This window comes from Lissotriton helveticus, chromosome 4_1 (assembly GCF_964261635.1).
Source record: "Lissotriton helveticus chromosome 4_1, aLisHel1.1, whole genome shotgun sequence".
Classification (NCBI taxonomy): Eukaryota; Metazoa; Chordata; class Amphibia; order Caudata; family Salamandridae; genus Lissotriton; species Lissotriton helveticus.
The window spans coordinates 986,959,618-986,978,309 of record NC_136063.1 but is presented as its reverse complement, the minus strand read 5'-3'; the positions used below and the strand labels follow the sequence as shown (position 1 = coordinate 986,978,309).

Below are 18,692 nucleotides of genomic sequence, written 5' to 3'. Positions count from 1 at the left end.
ATGTCCTTTGCTTAAACAGCAATGAGATTAAAACTGGCAGGGGCTTATCAAAACAGACCACAGAGAGATATGAACATTATGCTGTAGTAGAGCACAGAACGCTGCCAAATCAAACTTGGTGATTTGACACACAGGCACTACTGAGGGGTACTATTACCACCCAAATTCCTGCTTGGCAGGTATTCTCACAAAGCTCGATGTTGCACATTGTTAGTGCATTGTATGAAGTGGAAAACAGACACTCCTCATGAAATTGTTGAAATGTGTACATGAATGTTGCTTACCACTGCATTCTGAGGGTTGGCCTGCTCATCGTGCATCTCTCGTATCTCCTGCTCCGTTGAGGCATGCACCTGGCTCATCACACTGAACCACTGGCTGTAGGAGGCAAGGAGGCAAGGTTATCAAATGCTGGAAAACGAATACAACTGGCAAGGCAAGTAGTAGTAATACCACTGGCTAGGTCATGGATGCCAGGTAGGGGCAATCAGCGGTAGCAGCTGGTACCTCTTGCTCGCTCCCTGTTAACCCTGGCACTGTGTTTGCTCCCCCCTTGACTCAGTGATCATGAAGGCAACGGTAGGAACAGAAAGTCGATAGGGCTCTCACTGCCATGATTACATTTTTTAAGTTTCTACACCATGGTTGTTCCTTAAGAACAAAACAGAGACATTTAAGTGAGCATCATGGTGATGCCATCAGGGGTCACAGTGTTTATGATATCACCTCTGAATAAATGTATATAAATGAGTTTTCATCCAAGGGCTAGACTGGTTTCAAGAAACCAGGATCTTTTTCTTCCATTCAAAAAACAAAAAAAAGGAGCCAGTAGTAGATTTATCAGAAAAATATGTTTCATAATACCAGTGGTGGATCCTCCTCTAAGGCGGAGTAGCGTCACCCCACTGCTTTTTTGCAGTGAAGTTAAGGAAAAATAAAATGATAATAACTCACGTTATTATCATTTTATTTTGTCCTGATGTCCGGCAGCTTTGCGGGGCGGGCTGCTCACACAACAGGAGCAGGGGAGTGGTGAGCACACTGCATTACAGCCTGCGTGGAAAATAATGCCCATGCTCCTAGTCAGCATCTGAGCGCCGAAGCTCGGAGCCCAGACTAATCACAATGCTACATTGCAGTGTTGTGATTGGCTGACGGGGAGCTGGAGTGTGTTACCTGTTCCAGCCGGAGCGAGGGACTATGGAGGAGAGACGCGGTGAGGAAGCAGCGAGAAGATAAGTTATTTTCTTCTTTTTAACACCCACTTCCCTGTGTTCCCACCCCCATGCGCCCCCTTCCCCCCGCCCCCGGGTTCAATGCCGGCCGCATCATACACAACTTCTCTACTATGAGACACAGCCAGAGTGCCTTTTTAGAAATGCTTGGGTAAATGTTTAACTATTTGTCACTGGACAGTGTATACCAGTTTAAGAAGCTGGCTCTTTATATAGAGGACCAAAAAGAGAAACACTGTGTTAAGAGTCCGGGGAAAAACCCCAGTTGGTTTAGAGGCACAATTGACAACACAAATACTGTCTTTTGTGGTGTTGTGGGTGAGCAGTTAGGCTTATCAGAGGGCAGTACTAAACATTTATTGACACAGAGGCAATAAATGAGACACACTCAAGAATAATCTATAAAGAATAAAAATGTTAACTTAAATGCGCCTTTGCGCACAATGCTTTGCTATGGAAGAAAAGACATAGATAGCATACAGGTGTTTACGGTCCGTTTACGGGGGTCTCCTTTGGGACTTAGGGTCGTAGGGTGCCAAGGTCAAACTACTACCAGTAGTTTCCCATTACCTGCCTTGGAACGTCCGGTTGCAGAGGAGCTGATGCATTGGGAGTGGTGTGACAGGTAATAGCAAATGGACATTTAGGAAGTCTACACCCTCTATATGACCACTTCTTGTGGGAAGTGGGCTTAACCCTGACCCACAGAGACAAATTCCCCCAAAATCAAGATGATGGAATTCTAAAATGTCTGCCCACGTCACTTAGCCCACGTTAGGGGTGGTACTAGCCTCTAACAAGCTAATTTTCCTACCTGTCCTGGTGCCAAATGGGCCCAGGCAGCGGATGGCATTTCCCCTCTCTGGGGAAGCCTTCAGTCGCATATGAAAGGTGGAAGAGGACTTTAAAGCCTCATTCCTTGATATGCTGCTCACTTACCTCTACTGCTTGGAGGAGGTGACAACACTTTCGGCCAGAGCAAGCATTCTTTCTGCACTCAGAGCGTGGGCTCTCACTTGCAGGGGTCAGAAACCTGTCTGTGGTGGCAGGCCGGTCTGCACCAGTCAGCCAGCCCAATAGTAGTCCATACGTTTTCAGGGGGCTTCTCCATGGTGCCCTCTAGGTACATGTATTAATTAATCCATCACTGGAATCAGTGTGCACTTATTAATATTAGATGTTTGATACCGAATATGTCTACTTTCAGTGAAGCCATCCTGTAGCTGGGGAACTAATTAGCACCAGTGTCTAGCATGCGTACTCAAAATGGCTTCCCTCTTCACTTGTAATATCTAAGAATTGACTTAGATATTACAGAGGCATATCTGCCCATGCAGATATACCTTCACATGTAGTATAGTGTAACCCACATAGGGCTGTATCACATGGTGTAGGGGATGCTTTACCTATACTGCTTGCAGGCAAGGCGTATAGGGGTGTGTGCCTTATCATGTCTTCACTTTTCTGTGTACCATGGCATGCAGCCAGTGTGTGTTGGTGCTGAGGGGTCCCTTGTGGTGGCACAGTTCATGCTGCAATCCTTAGGGGCCCTCTTTAGCTTCGTGCCCTAGGTAGGGGCTCCATTTACTAGCAACTTACAGGGGATGCTAAAGCTATTGCCAATTTGGGGAACAAATGTACAGTTTAGGGAAAGAGATTTGGGGAACTGGACAGCAGGAATCTAGCACACTTTCTGTCAAAATTGCATCAGCTACCATGCAAAAAGTGGGGATGACCATATAAAAAAGGGGTACAAGTTAATCTCTTTAAAACAATTGAACATTCATCTTTATGTGCAATTTTCCTTTTACTGATTGCCGAATATATACCCTAAGTTCATCTTTTTTTTTTACTTTACTCACTGTACAGTTCAACTTATTTCTGCCATTGTTAAATTCAATATAATAATTTCTTACTAAAACGTACAGATGGATACACAGCTTAAACACAGCCTGACCCTAGCGATCCCTGAGGATTATGGCATAGTATGTGCTAATAGGCAAAGCGAGAAACAGGGAGGGGGTTGGCTATCATTCACAAAACAAGATGGGAGATTGCAACATCTAATTTCGAGCAGATTGATTCCATCTCAGCGTCCTCTTCCTGCTCAGGGCCTCTGCTCTACAGACCCCCTAACTCCTGTCTTAAACACATTCCTACCCTCGCAGACTACATTTCCCAAGCCAGCACACAATACTCCAACTTCAAAATGCTAGGCGACCTGAACCTACATGTGGACGATTTTACTTGCCCGCAAAGTTCCAACTTTATTTCCTCACTAGCCGGTTGCAATTTAATACAACAGGTATCCCATCCAACTCACAAGGCAGGCCATACTCTGGACCTGATTTGTTCCAACCTCCCCGACATCACAGTTCATCCTCCGGTGCCAGTGATTTGGTCAGATCACTTCTCGATCACTTCCAATGTCATCTGATAAGCACGGCAAGAGTCACCTCTATCTCCAAAGATCTTAGAAGGAATTGGAGGAGGGTTACCTTCGAGTCTATTTTGCAACATCTGAAGGATTCCAAGCCTTCTTTTTCCAATGATCTTGAGGCTAGTATCTCAAAGTTAAATAAATGGATCAGCGATGCTCTTGATTCCCTGGCCCCCCTTGAAACCAGTAAAATCACCTAGATCGTCCCCCTCTGCACCTTGGTATTCGGAAGAGATTAGAACAAAAAAGTCCGAATGTAAAAAATTAGAACGGAACTGGAGACTTACCTATTCTGTGGAAAGTAAAATATGGTACTGTGCGGCGCTCAAAGAGTTCCGCAAGCTTCTCACTGAGAAAAAAATAGACTTACTGGCCGAACAGATTAATAGTGCTAAAAATATCTCCAGGGAAATTTTTAAAATTGTGAAATCTTTCACCAATCCACTAGCACTTACCCACACCCATCCTCCCTCACAGACACTATGCAACAAAATCTCTGATTTCTTCGAGGAGAAATTTACTTTGATTTATGCTTCTTTTCCTGATTCACTTGACGTCTCCCAGACGATTAATGATCACTATCTGGAGCAGACTCCAAGCCTTATATTCTCAGAATTTGCTGAGATATCTGTTGAAGCTTCATTGATTGAATTGCAGAAGTGTAAATCTGGTTCTCCGGGCGATCCATGGCCAGCCAAACAATATAGCGCCCCAGCGTACCCTGTAGCTTGGAAACATGCCTTTCTCTTACCCATATTAAGAAAAGCAAATGCTGACCTGGAAATCACTAGTACCTATAGACCTATCTCACTACTTCCCGCTCCCGCGAAGATCTTAGAGAAACTAGTGCATCAGCAACTGGCTGGGTTCATAGAGACCAACGGCCTTCTTCATGAATCTCAATCTGGTTTCCGTCCTGGTTTCAGCACAGAATCAGCTTTGATTGAAATGGCTGATTCAATACGATGGGCTGTGGATGGAGCCTCCAAGGAGCTGTTAGTGCTGTTAGATTTATCTGCAGTATTTGACACAGTCTCCCACCCCATCCTTTTGAATCACCTAAAGGGTATAGGCATCCAGGGAACTGTGTTGAACTGGTTATCATCCTTCTAATCTGACCGTAAACAACAGGTCCGGACCCACCCCTTCACCTCTCCCGTTAAACCTCTTAACTGGGGTGTTCCCCAGGGCTTGGCTCTGAGCCCGCTTCTTTTTAATGTTGATTTAACCCCCTGGCAGAGCTTATCTCCAAAACTGGGATCAAAATAACATCTTACGCGGATGATACCCTGTTACTGTTCACCTTTAGTGACGTGTCAACCTCCACCTTTGACCTGCTAAAAGAGTGCCTTAAGAACATTACCGCCTGGATGGACCGCAATTTTTTAACACTTAATGGGGATAAGACCGAGGTCTTATTCTTTAACCAACCCTCTCCCCCCCTTCGAATCTATGGTGGCTTTATATACTAGGCAATGCCCCTTTACCTAAGGACTCGGTCAAGAATTTGGGCGTAAGATGGGACAAACAGCTGTCCCTCTCAACGCAGGTTCAAACGGTTTCAGCTGCCTGGTTTGGAAAAATCAAAATTATTAGGAAATTCATCCACTATCTGCCTAAAGCTACTCGCAAAACCGTGGTCCATGCTTTGATAAACTCTCACCTGAATTATGCGAATGGTCTATACTTGCGTCTTCCGCTGGGCCTGCTCCGAAGACTCCAGATCATTCAAAACGCTGCAGCCCGATTAGTCTGCGGTGTCCCGCTCCGTTACCTTCGACAACTTCATTGGCTGCCAATAGCCAAACGAATCGAATTCAAGGCCCTGACATTCGCATTTCGGGCAGATAAAGGAAGAGGGCCGGCCTATCTAAGGAGGAGACTCCGACCCCATCAACAATCTAGATCCTTAAGGTCTAACAACAAACACTTCCTCTTGCCACCTCTCGGTTTTCAAAAGCTAGAATGGGAGGCAGATCATTTGAGGTGGGTGCCACCAAATGTTGGAATAACTTACCCTCCCATTTATGTATGATCCAGTCTGAACAGGAATTCCGCAAGTCAATGAAAACCTGGCTCTTTAGTCGGAATAACTGACCTTTGCGCATGTCCTCGCCCTGTTCTCTGTCTGCTATAACGCCGGGACACCCCATTTGGGGTAGCTGCACGCTTAATAAATGCCTTTATTATTATTATTAAATTGCTCTCAAAGTGTTTGCCAACCTTACTCCAAATAGTACCTCTTCAAAGAAAATTACAAATATACCTTCATAGTTTTCACGATGAAGTGTAATCTTTCCTTCTCTCTATCTCCCTCTTTCTTCTCACCTTGTACATTAGATGCAAAATGTTTCCTTTACAAAAGTCATGAAATTCGGATGCTAAGAATTAACATAATCTTAAAACATATTCGGAAATATTTAGCTGGTGACGTTTGAATTTATCTGCTACACCAAAGAGCATTTCACATATTTTCACCATGCGAAAAGAAGCGTTTAACAGTAGAAGCCAGAGTGGAGACGGTCTGCTGTGGGTCTTCACTCTGGAATAAGACTCAGCGGATGAGTTCATCCACCACTCCCATACACACACACATACACACACTTGAGACAGCACTGCATTGCCCGCAAGTCTCCTCCCTCACCTTTGCTTCACAATCAAGACAAAAGGCCCATTTTTCGCCAGAGATGGCCTGTATGATATTGTCAAGTTCCCCTGACTTAACAGTTGCTGATCAATTACTGCAAATACATCCACAGATTGGAAAACCGAAATAACTCCATGCCACTGTCAACTCAACCATAAAGAGACAAGATCCACCGAGCATACCCACTCAGACTACACAATAACAATTTATGGTCGAGTGACCTACTGCTAGCATACACAGGAGTGAGCAAACCGCCCTACAGCACTGTTAGCACTTCACTTAGATTCAAGATCTTGAAATTTTCATCACCTCCTGCCTTGGTGGGTCTTGTCTCCCCGTATGTTCCCAGGCGGTCTCTCAGGTCGGAATCTCTTCATCTAGTGAGTGCGCCTAGATTCAGACTGAGTAGGATGGGCGGCCGTTCATTTCGAGTTATGGCGGCTGGATTATGGAACTCCCTTCCTGTCCACATCCGTGCCCTTAATAGCCTGACTCTTTTCAGACGCGCGATTAAAACCTATTTGTTCACCTCTGTTGATTGATCGTGTTTCTTTTCAGCGGTGATTTGTTGTGTTGTGGTACTGGATCAGGCGCCAGGACGCCCCTTCGCTGGGGCAGCTGTGCGCTGAATAAAAGTTACTAACATAACATAACATAACATAACTTACAACATTGGTGCCTCCGATCAAGCGTTAAACAACATGGAGGCCATTTGAATGCTACTGCAAATACACATGCAAATAGTAAAGTCCTTCTTATTTGCAACACAAATAAAGGCAAAACGACATCACAGAATGCAAGAAAGGCCTGCTGAAGTTGGATCCTTTACACTCACAGGCTTTGAATCCTTGTTTCAGCAACACGTGTGCTGACAAATTAAAAACAAGTGACAAACACAATGGGGGCAGAACACTTGAGGGAAAAAGAAAACCTTTTGCAGATTGTTCACAACTCTGTCCACCAGATAAGCAGCAGACATGTTATTTTTAAGACTTCTAAATGTGCAAATATGCACAATTTGAATTTTTCATGTTTATTGTAACACAGCAGTATAGTTATGTGTAGTTTTCAGCATGTTCAAACATGTACAGTTTTGGGGCCGGATGTACTAATATTGGGAATAACAATTTCCAAATTGCAATCTTCTTCCAATCGCAATTAGCAAATCACTGTTCCAAATGTATCAAACTTTTATTTTTACATTACCGATTCCTACTGGGTCGCAAATTAACCTACCTCATACTTATTATTTAAGTAGGTCACAGTTTGCGACCTATTTAGAAGTATAGCCATCACAGGGAAGGTGGCCTGCTGGGGTCAGCAGACCACCATTTCTGAGGTAGCTTTTAAATAAAAAAGTCTTTTTTTAATGCCGCCTGTTTTCCTTAAAGGAAAATGGGATGTTTCAAAAAGAAAAAAGAAAAGGTTTAACTTTATTATTTAAGAGTAGGTAATGGTCATGGGACCACTGCCTACTCTTAAAATTATTTTTGCAAATGAGTTACCACCAATTTTGATTGGTGATGAAATATTGTTTCGCAACTAGAATTTGGTTGCAAAACATGAATACATTACACTGTGATTCAGTACTTTGAAGGGATGCTCTAAACATGCCCTTTCCAAATACCGAATTGAAAACTCAATTTGTGATTTTGTAGGATCACAGTTTGATGTTTGCAAATAAATAAAGCAAATTTGCAGTCATAAATTATGCGACCTCAAAAAAGCTTTGTACATCTGGCTCTTCATTCTAAACAGTGCTAAACTGTTAAAAATGCATAGTAGTTTAAACCGTTCATGCATAAACCTATTTTAAATAGTTTTCAACTTGTATAGTATTCAAAATTAGACATTTGCTATTTATTCAAAATTGGATTGAAGATTTATTATAATAAACAGAAAGTAAAAGATTAACTGCATGAAATTGTATTTGGGGCACAGTCTAAGCACCTACTGCTCAGGAAAATCCCTAGAAAAACTGCCATTTATACAGGCCTTTAACAGTGAAAGGATACCATTGGATACAACAGGGTCAGAATATCTACACATAGGAACCCCCAAAGTATCCTTGCCTGCCCTCCACATACAAGATTGATACCTCAACTACTGACTTGAGTGGACAGGAGATATTACCTCGTCCCCATTTTTGCAATTCTGACTAGTATTGACAGTAAATGTAACTTATAGATTCTACTTAACATAACACAAGTGCTTTCTGCAGTGGGCCCCTGATGGAATATAACCTATTACGAGACCTGATGCTATAGGCTAGGATTCAGTGATGCAACTCGAGTATGTGAAGTGAAAATTACCGCTAACGGATGAGTTTGTTGAGCTACTTGTAGCAGACATGTCCCATTCACTATCTAAATAGAGATCAGGTGAATTTAAACCTCACTTCTGTTAGTAGAAGGTAAAACACATAGAGATTCAGCGCACATAATACTTTCTTTAAGAAAAACAGTGTTTTATGCCCAGTGCGACTTTTTTTAATTCATCGGTCTTCTTCGCAGCACTTGCTTCAGTCTTATAACAGTAGTCACCATGAAACATTGGAAATTCAACTTTTATCTGACATGTTATTGTTTCAGATGCTAACAACTTCCTTCCAGCCATCAGTCTCTCTGTCGCCATCTTTTGTTGAATTAACTTCCTCTCCGATTGCCTTGGCATTCTGCCAACTGAACAATTGTTGGGTTAAAATGTGCGTACTCGATTTGGGAATGCTTCCCCTGTAGCTCTAGCTAGTGTTTGGTGTCAACCAAAGCAAACAAGCATTTGCAATGCAATAGGTCTCGCATTAGGAAAGTTTGAGCTATTGGTATTGTAAATGGCAAAGTTTTATTTATGTTTCTTTTTCTTTAAATAGCTAAATTAATAGCTTCGTCATTTACAATGCTAATAGTTATAACTTTCGCAAATGTGATACCTATAGCATTGGTAATGCAATATGTTTTGTATTTACAAACCGCGAGAGGACAAAAAAAAGCTCCGGACCACTGCCTCCTCCCAGGCCTTCAAAAGGGACCTCAAAGTTCTCCTCCTCCAGAGACACCTCCAAAAGTAATTCACGTCCTCTTGCTATTTGTGAGTAAGACTTCCCACTACTGATAATTTCTACTTTCCATGACCATGGAAGTGCCTTCCCAGTGTATGCCTGTGATTGGAGGGTCTGCCTTTTTGCAGTATTTTCATGTACTGGTGTTCGGTGCCCTTTTGTAACATGCACACACCACTCTGCCCTTGCAACACACGGCTGCTACCTCTCACATGTCTTTACCTTTGATACTTGCACAAGTGCCACCTTTCCCATGTAACGCTTGTTCCTGAGCCTGAGTGTCTAGCACTTATTGCAGGACTATACCTTTAATTATACTCTGTTTTCTCTTATAACTGCACACTTGTCACTTTCATTTCCTCTTGTGCACTTTTGACTACCTCATGTATTTTGGTTGCTCACAATTTTTACTCAAGTATTTTGTTTGCTCACCATTGTCACTATTACCTTTACTACCTTATGTATTTTTGGTTGCTTATAGTTTTTACTACCTCATGTACTTTGTCTGCATCTGTGTGTCATGCAACATGTGGCAAACTGAATCTTTTGAAATATCTGACGTGTCTAAGTTTGAGATTGGTATTTTATTGTCACGTCGCCAATGAACGCAATTGGAAAAGGTCGCTGTGTCAAACTATCAAGAGGATCTGTGAAAGGCACGTCTGAACCCTATTAGTGGAAGACGAAACCTAAGACACGCGACAAGCACTGAGGGGAAAAAAATGCAATTTACGGCTATAGACCTGGTATGATTTTAGCCTCCGAGTTCCCATCTCTTCCCCCTCCTCCGCCACAAAAAAAATCCACCAGCAATAAAAAACATTTAAAAAAAAATTGTCCCAGCTTTATGTTTATGAGTCTTCATCATTCCCTTTATATTTATCAAGAATTCGGACAGTGAGGAAAGAGCCAAACGGGTCTGGGGGCCACACAGCTGGCACTGCCCTGCTCTAGGAGATGGGGAGTGACATAAGAGGGAGGGGAAAAACTAACAGAACATGAAAACGTAATGTTATTTTTTTCAGCACCCAACTCCAGTGCCCGCTCACGCTCACACTGGCATCTGCCGCTCTGCCGGGCACTTGGCCGGGCAGGGCCGGTGCAGCTGAAGAGAGCAGCTGGCGACACATTTAAAATGCCTCCTGGAGTAAGAGAGGGGGGAACTGCACCCCGCGCGCAGGACATACGCTCCCCCGTATCCTAATCCGTTTTTTACATTTTTAGTCATACTCCTGTCGAACGAGTAATTAATGTCTGTCGCCGGGGAATACTGCAATAGCAGGCCTGCTGCGGGGAGTGGGTGTGCGGAGGGGATTAATACACCCCCATCCCACTGCCGAAACAATGCAGGCAATATTTATACAGAGCGGGGGTGAGGGGGTGGCAGGTGAGTGTTATCCCCCACATACACACGGAAATCACCCATCTCGCAGCGTGGCATGGAGCATGGGCTCTCTCATCACACCTGAGAAGAGAGTGCACCTTGTCTGTCTCACCGTAAGTGCTTAAAACAGACTCGCCGCGCCTATTAGGCGCTATACCAATAATAGCGGCTTTAACTGCTGTTGAGACAGCACAATACAGAACATTTTTGCCACAGCCTTTACACCAAAGGTTGGTTCAGACGCATTTTACCTGAAATGATTATGTATAAATAAACGCATCTTTACCTCAGGGGCAAATGCACCAGCACACTATTGGCTTCCAGGCAAAAAAACAGTCAAACACTGGTAAGAATTCTCAAGCTGGCCCTGTCCCAGGATCCTTTTCAAGGGCCCGTTGATTACGTATCATAGCGAAAAGCTCGATGGGGGCGGAAACATGCGATGGTTCTGAATTTACACTGCAATATTTAAGTGTAATAATAATATCCGGGGCGCCTACAAAGTGCCACCAAACCAAAGGTTGTACTAATACCAGGCCATATACCATTCATTTACGCAACTCTGGCGGATGAGAGGCCGCGCAGACCCATGACCACGACCGTATTATCACACACCAGCTCACGCCTTAGACCGGTTTTCGTGCCACATGACGCATTTCAAAATCTAAGTTGTTGGATTTCTTCTGTCTTACTGTTCCGCGTGTATTCAAATGTTTTCGCAAATGTGTCTCACTGCAGTCGGTTACAGCATATACATTTTTGAAAACCGATTTCCCCTTGAATTGGACCACAGGCAAAGCGAGCAAGTAGAACATATGCGACTTGTTAATTAAAAACAACGACGAAAACGAACAGACACCACAAAACAGCATCTACCTGCAATTTTTGAAACCATCTACTTTTTGCTCACAATTGTCACTATTACCTTATGTAAGTAACGTATGTTTTTGCAACCTGTTCTTTTGTAATGTTTCTCATTATGTTTCATTTCTGTTCCTAATGTGAAGCGCTCTGACGCCTTCGGGTAAAGTCCGCGCTATATAAAAATGCATAAATACATGAATAAATAAATACCGCCTTCGGGTAAAGTCCGCGCTATATATAAATACATAAATAAATAAATACCGCCTTCGGGTAAAGTCCGCGCTATATAACAATGCATAAATAACTAAATAAATAAATACCGCAAATCACCGCCGTCACTCTGCCGGCCTGCGACCAGGAAGTCAGGCAGGCCGGCGCGACAACAGGAAACAGGAAGTAGGAGGGCGGGAGCCTACCCCGCCTCCCACGGAAGAGCCGCGATTGGAGCCGTGTTGGGAGCACCGGAGCAGGCAGGAGCCTTCCCTGCGCCCCGGTGCCGAAGGAGGGAAGAAGAGTCCTGCTGCCGGGCCCTGCAGCTGAGGAGAGCCGCCGCACGAAGGAAGCCGGTGAGTGGGTTGCTGAGGGGGAGGGGGGGGGAGCATGTGCATGTGCGAGTGCGGGCGGGGGGGGGGCGGGCGGGCTGTGTATGTGTGTGTGTGTGCGTGCGTGTGTGTATGTGTCTTGGAGTGCGTGTGTGTGACTGTGGGGGAGGGGGGTGTGTGTGTGTGAGCGAGTGTCTGTGTGCCGTGTGCCTGTATGTGTGCCGTGTGCCTGTATGTGTGCCTGCGTGTGCATGCGCTCGCCTGTGTGTGCGTGCGTGCGTGCAGAGGGGTGGGGGCTGCCTGCGTCTGTGTGAGCAGTTACTCTGCGCATGCGCGGGTACTCTGCGCATGCGCGGGTCAGACGCGCGCTCCCGCGGGGAAAACTGCGATGGAAACGCTCGTGTCAGATTGGTGTCCCACATTCCCAATAACGGGCAACATTAGGTCTGAAGCAGACTCTCTCAATGCTCACGCATTGAGAGTACGTCTGCTCGACCTAAAAAACGACTGGTCTTGTCTTCAACTCTGTAATTTTAGATCCTTACTCATACGTTATATAATTCATAAACATTTACTTCCCGTTAGAAAAACTTCGAAAATATGTTTGAGAAAAGTGGGTAAAAACCATGTCACTGGAAGTGTCTGTCACAAGTTAATTCACCTAATACTTCTGCTACTGAGATAGAGGCTATGGCTTCCTCAGTGCTCCATGCTCAACCTGTGTGGGAATCATCTTTATGGTGGTAGTACATATGTCTCCTGTTCTATGCCACTTACCGGCGACCCCTTAATTGTTTGCAGCATCTAATCGTTTGACACAAAAAAAGTTTGTGCTGTGGAAAAAACATATGATTTGTAATAATATGGATGTCAACTATAGAAACTTGGTTCCTTTCACTGGATATGTACAGGTCACTGAATCGGTAGTTGAATTTCTAAGCCATACTGGGCCACATTTATTTTGGATGGCAACCGAAAAAATCCTCTGATTTGTTGAGAAGGCATAAAATCCAGTGTAATATCTGTCAGCACAAGTTCCTTCACCATTGTATCGCCATGGTGGAAGACATTTTGCCAGTGGATTTCGCTACATCTAGCACTTCCTCCACAAATTGGTGATATTACATTAACGCCCAACTCTAAATAAGGGAAGCACAAAAGAATTTATAACTGAAATGTGTCAATTTATATTGGTTACATGTAAAGTCTAAATCATGCCAAACGACTATCAATACTATCAGATTCAACAATGCACTAAGGGTCGATCAAGCAGCAAACACATTTGCTATGAGGATAATCCACCAGCTGTACCCAAGAAAACTGTGATGTGTCAGACAGAAAACATAGAAATTGGAATCCAAGCCTAATGATTATGAGTTTTCCTATTTTAATTATTGATGCCTTTTTAACATATTTATATTAATATTGATGTTTTAATATAAGGGCCTAAGGGACATACAGACCCCATTCCATTGTTTCACTTTGTATAAATTGCTCGCATGGATTTTTACTTGGACTATTTGTAATTGTACTTAACATTGTATGTGTTTTTATGCATCTTTTATGGGTTAAAAGAACCGAAATAAAGATTTTGAAATGAAACGTAGAAATTATACTGCAAGTAATCCGAAAAATCTAACATGTGATTGAGTAGGCTTATGTGACATGTCTGTATTTACTAGAAACGTTGAGTGTTCACTGCATCCTCTGGTGTTTTGGAAAAGAAAAGTGATGCTATGTGTCAGAAAGCATGATCAAATTCAATATGCCCATGTTAATGACCCTCAGCGAAAAGGTTTCCTACCCACATAATGCGAGATGAGAGCAAGAATTATGAAGGCTGTTGTTAACCATACCGATCCAGATGACAGAAATTAAGAGCCGAGGAAGACAAAACTACTGCGTCAGCTGTGTGCCAGGCAACAGTGTGTGCATGAAGCACAATAACTGTGTCACTATCACTCTTATAAAATGAACCTACAGTGTTGAGTAACTCTTTAGTATTTATGACTGTGAAGTAATCCACTGACAGGATTTGGGATGTCAAGTTAACTACTAAAAAGAAAAGAAGCCTTTTATTTTAAAAATGTCATTCACAATGATCACTTCAGCATGTACTGGATATAGTCTCATGTTTTGAAATTCTAAGTTCAAAACATGCACATCACAACAATGTGACCCTGAATGCATGTAGTACTAAAATGAATGTAAACATATGTATTGCAATATTAAATTCACCGCGCTCACGCCTTCATTATACATACACAATCAGATTTAACTTTAGAAATAGATACTTAAAATGCAGATCATTTATATTTATACTTGTGACAAGCGAGGAAATTATTATTATTATATTTTTTTAGAGTTTTATATAACGCGAACTTGAACCGCATCGGGTTATCAGAGCGCTTTACATAGCACCAGTTATGTTACATGAGGACACACATTATATACATCTATATTTTTCTGCTACCCTATGCTTTCCTTATGAATTGCGTGGTATGACAAATTCAGTTATCCCTAAGTTAAAAAAGTTTAAGCTAGGAACTAACCGTTCACAGTGCAAATACCTGAGCTACGCTCTCATATAATTCTAGATTTTGTTACAGAGGCACGTCGTGACTCTCCAATGAATGCACAACTGTAGATTTCAAAGCAAAGGCAGAGTACTCTACTAGGGTGGACATGTACAGTCTCTGTGGCTGAGGAAGAGTCAGAGAAATCGAGCGCATTTCCTAGCTATTTTACCAAGCCCATGTTGGTGTTTGGCATAATCCCTTTAGTGTGGCATTGCAGCACTTTTAGATAGGCTGGAGAATTACCTAAAGGCAGTACTACTATTCCCAGAAAGCAAAGGGAAAAAACTGGATTGGGTTGATGTTTCATAAATGACATGTAAACCTTGTATGTCTTTAGGAAGCTAGACAAACCATCCATCAATGCGTTGTGAAGCAAGTGGCCAATACACTGTAAAATAAGGGAAGCATGTCCTTGTCAACCATTCATAAAGCATTGAAAGCCTGTGGGGGCATATTTTATGGTATGGTTGTTTGACCTCACTGTGCAAAACACCACCAATCTCTTTAGGACCAGTCAGGTTTTGTTTGTCAAACCTTAGTTTGACCCTGGGTAGCTGTGGCTCCAAGCAGTCAGGCTTACACAAAGGAACAAGTGTAAAGCATTTGAACGGCACCAAAACAGTTGAAGAAGGAAGAAACTCGACACTCAAGAAATCTTATAAAAATCGATTATATTTTTATGAATGTATGGACATTGACACAAAAAATATCCTCCAGAGGGTTGTAGAGATGTATATTTTACAAGGAACAATAAATCAGAACGTTTCACTTAACAGCGAACAAGCATTGGCAAATTTAACCACACACTTCTGCAATTACATCTCAGGAAAGCAGGTGAATTGTGGTAGTCTCTTTTGCTAAACAAAACCTGCCTGGTATGAGGCTTTCTAAGTTATCTCATGACAGTAGAATGCAGCTTGCTATCTCCGCTTCCCATCAGCCCTGTTCTTTAGCTTACCCATTAAGCCGCCTTTTCATGCCTTGGCCCTGCCCACTTTTAGAGGGAAGATCTTGTAGATCCTTGTCTCTTTGTCAGACACTTAGTCTCTGTATTCTATCCACGAATGTGGGTTCTCTGTATAAGGCTACACAAAAAGAATGTTCATTGTCGTGCTGAAGGTGCATTTAAAGATGGCTGCATTGATAGGCCTGCTTGGTCTCACCTCTTTTGCCTTTACAACCTGGTAGGCGATTTGATGACAAGAAGGTTTTGGTTGAGAACAATTGTGAGACAAGATTTGACCCCGACATGGTAAATCAAAGGTATTCTATAAGACAGAACTATCATGGTTTGTGTACATTGGTTGATGTTATTGCTAAATTAATAATAAATTAATGACAGACATCCAGTAGCATAGACCTTACCTCCTTTCCTCAGGATAGGCCACAATGCATTGCATGAGACGTCAAGACCCGATTGTGGACTTTTTCATTATATTGGTCTGTCCACCTTCTTGGATTTTTTAAAAACCCAGAGTATCTCTTCGACTGCGCTAGTTGGATGAAAGGCCTTCAGCAGGTGGCATGCTCCTCCTTCACCCCGAGCAAAACAAAACATTTTTGTGGTTTATTTTTATGTGATACCTTATACCTGGAAAATTTGGTGGAATATCAGGATTTGCACTGTTCAGTGATGTGTAGCAACATGAGACCGCATATTTGGTGCTCAAAACAACACAGCATTAGCAAAGAGAGCGTGGAAGCGGAATTTACCAAACCTGAGCACATCACTAGTTCTGTGCTGAAAGTTGGCACTGAATCCTTGTAATAGGCTGGTCACAATGTAATGTGTTTTAATGCAATAATGAGGTCTGTAACGGCATTGAAGAACCACATTATTTATTTTCCTATAACCCAATTATGTTTTGTGAAAAGATTAGAGGCCAATTTTGAGGCTCTTCTCTATCGCGCTTGTATTCTTGACTGTGACACATTTATACATATTTTCCAGCTTACTTAAAAGTTCTGTCAGATTGGGGAACATTCATTGAGTTCTTCCTGTCACCTTTCGCGTGCTCCTGAGAGCGCTAGATGTGTCTGTAGGATGACAAGTAAGATATACAGTATGAGTCCTTTCAAGTGATGGGTGGGTCCCAGTCTGGTATTCTTCAGTTGAGCATTCCCAGTTGCAACACCTTTCTCACCATAAGCCCAGTCTTTTGATGCCTAGGATGGTGGTAATGTGTGGGTCATCAAAGCATTACATTCATATTTATTTTTTATTTACTATTTTCTGTGTATAAAACATTCTAGACGTTGTCTGGGAACTGTGAAGCAGAAAGAAAGCAACAATGTAATTCAGATGATAGTAATGAACAAATAAGCCAAGCCAGGCTGTAAGCAAATGACTTTTTTTGTATGGTCACCCTCAACGTTTTTGACATATGCTGCGACTTTTCAACTCTGAGAGTACACTGAGGCCTGCTAACTAGACCTTAATGCCAGAGCCCTGACTCTTAAACATGTATGTTTGATTGGCTCCTACCCAACTGGCACAAGCTAACTTACTTTCAAGTCCCTAGTATTTGGTAGCAGGGGTACCTAGGGTTTGTAAGTTAGCGCCCCTCAGTGACTGCAGCAACTGCTATGCCCCCTGAGTGAGGCAAGATAAAATAGGGCTATCAGCCTGCTACCGCAGACTGGAAGAAACACAATTTTGCCAGTTTAATCAATGGTGGCAAAGCCCAAACTCCCTTTTTAATGCATTTCTACAGCAAATCTATTAAGTCCTGGTAGGGTACAGCATATTAGAAAAGTAGAACATGTGTTTAATATGTTCTAGTGTAAAAACCCACAATTGCAGTTTTTACTGGGAGAGGTACTGGTAGCCCCATTGACGAGTACAGAGTTACATGCTGAACACCTCAGATGAGCTAACTTCTGAATGGGACTACCAAATTTGGTACTATGAGGTATCAAAAACTCATTACAATACGCCCCACTGGATGCCTAAGTCAGAATTAAAGTAACGGTTGCCCAGTTTTCCAGTGGCTATTTTCTAAAACTGGCCACGGTACACCCTTGTGCCTGCTGGGGAGATAGGTCAACAGCACCCAGGGCAGGTAAGAATAGAGGCCTGCCACTGGAAGAAGTGTTATTTCCTCATGGCAGGAAGCCACATGGGGTGTTGGCCCAAAAGGCAAGCTTAAAGGGGAAGCCACCTTTGCATGGCAATTAGTGAACACACTAGAGAGGGTAGACAGGTTGGCACCGGTGACAGAAAGGGGAAAACACTGGCCAAACCGTTTTTTTCCATGGCACTGGAAGCCGCACCTCTAGGGCGATCTACAGAGCTTCACAAACCAACAGAGGGGTCCTAGCATCTTGAGAGTGATCAGAATAGAGCCCTCTGGGATAGCTAGATACCACACTTCATAGGAAGGGGTCATCAGGCGAGAGGGAACCTTTTATCCCATCGGCTAATGGCCGCAACCTTCATTGAGAGCACTTTCTGAGCATAAAAGGGGTGTCCGAGACATTCATATCTCAGATATTGCTTGACTGGAAAAGAGGGCTGGAGAAGGACTATCCTGCTGGCACTGGATCCAGGGAAGAAGAGGCTGTGCTAAATTTGAACTGCTCAAGCTGCTCCTTTGGCTAGCCAAGGAAAGGACTGCCTGCTGTCTCCTGCTTGCAGAGAAGTCGTCCCCTGAGCTGAGTCAGAAGAAAAAGCTCCAAAAGTCATTTGGCTGACCTTCTGTTTGCAGCACAGGACCAACTGGTAGTCCAGATGACCGGATCACTGCTCCGCGCCACCATGCAGCCCAAGAGACCAGGACCCGATGCTCAGAAGTTGCACCCGAGTCTGCTGGACCCGGCAGAGTTGTCAGAGTGCAGTTTGGTCACCCAGGAGGAGAGTTATCGCCCAAAAAACGAGAAACAAAGATAAAACCGCTGTACTGGGTGACCGGTAGCCCAGTGGTGACAGGAATTCTGCTGATCC

General features: G+C 43.2%; 1 protein-coding gene across 1 annotated transcript in view; it reads right to left on the bottom strand.

Annotated features, from left to right (window-relative positions):
* The window catches only part of MYO10 (myosin X), a 519,868-nt gene that overhangs the window by 55,192 nt on the left and 445,984 nt on the right, over positions 1-18,692 (bottom strand). Inside the window, exon 29 of the mRNA XM_078687614.1 lies at positions 285-378. Coding sequence (XP_078543740.1) covers positions 285-378 — 94 coding nt within the window. The remainder of the gene's footprint in view (positions 1-284; positions 379-18,692) is intronic.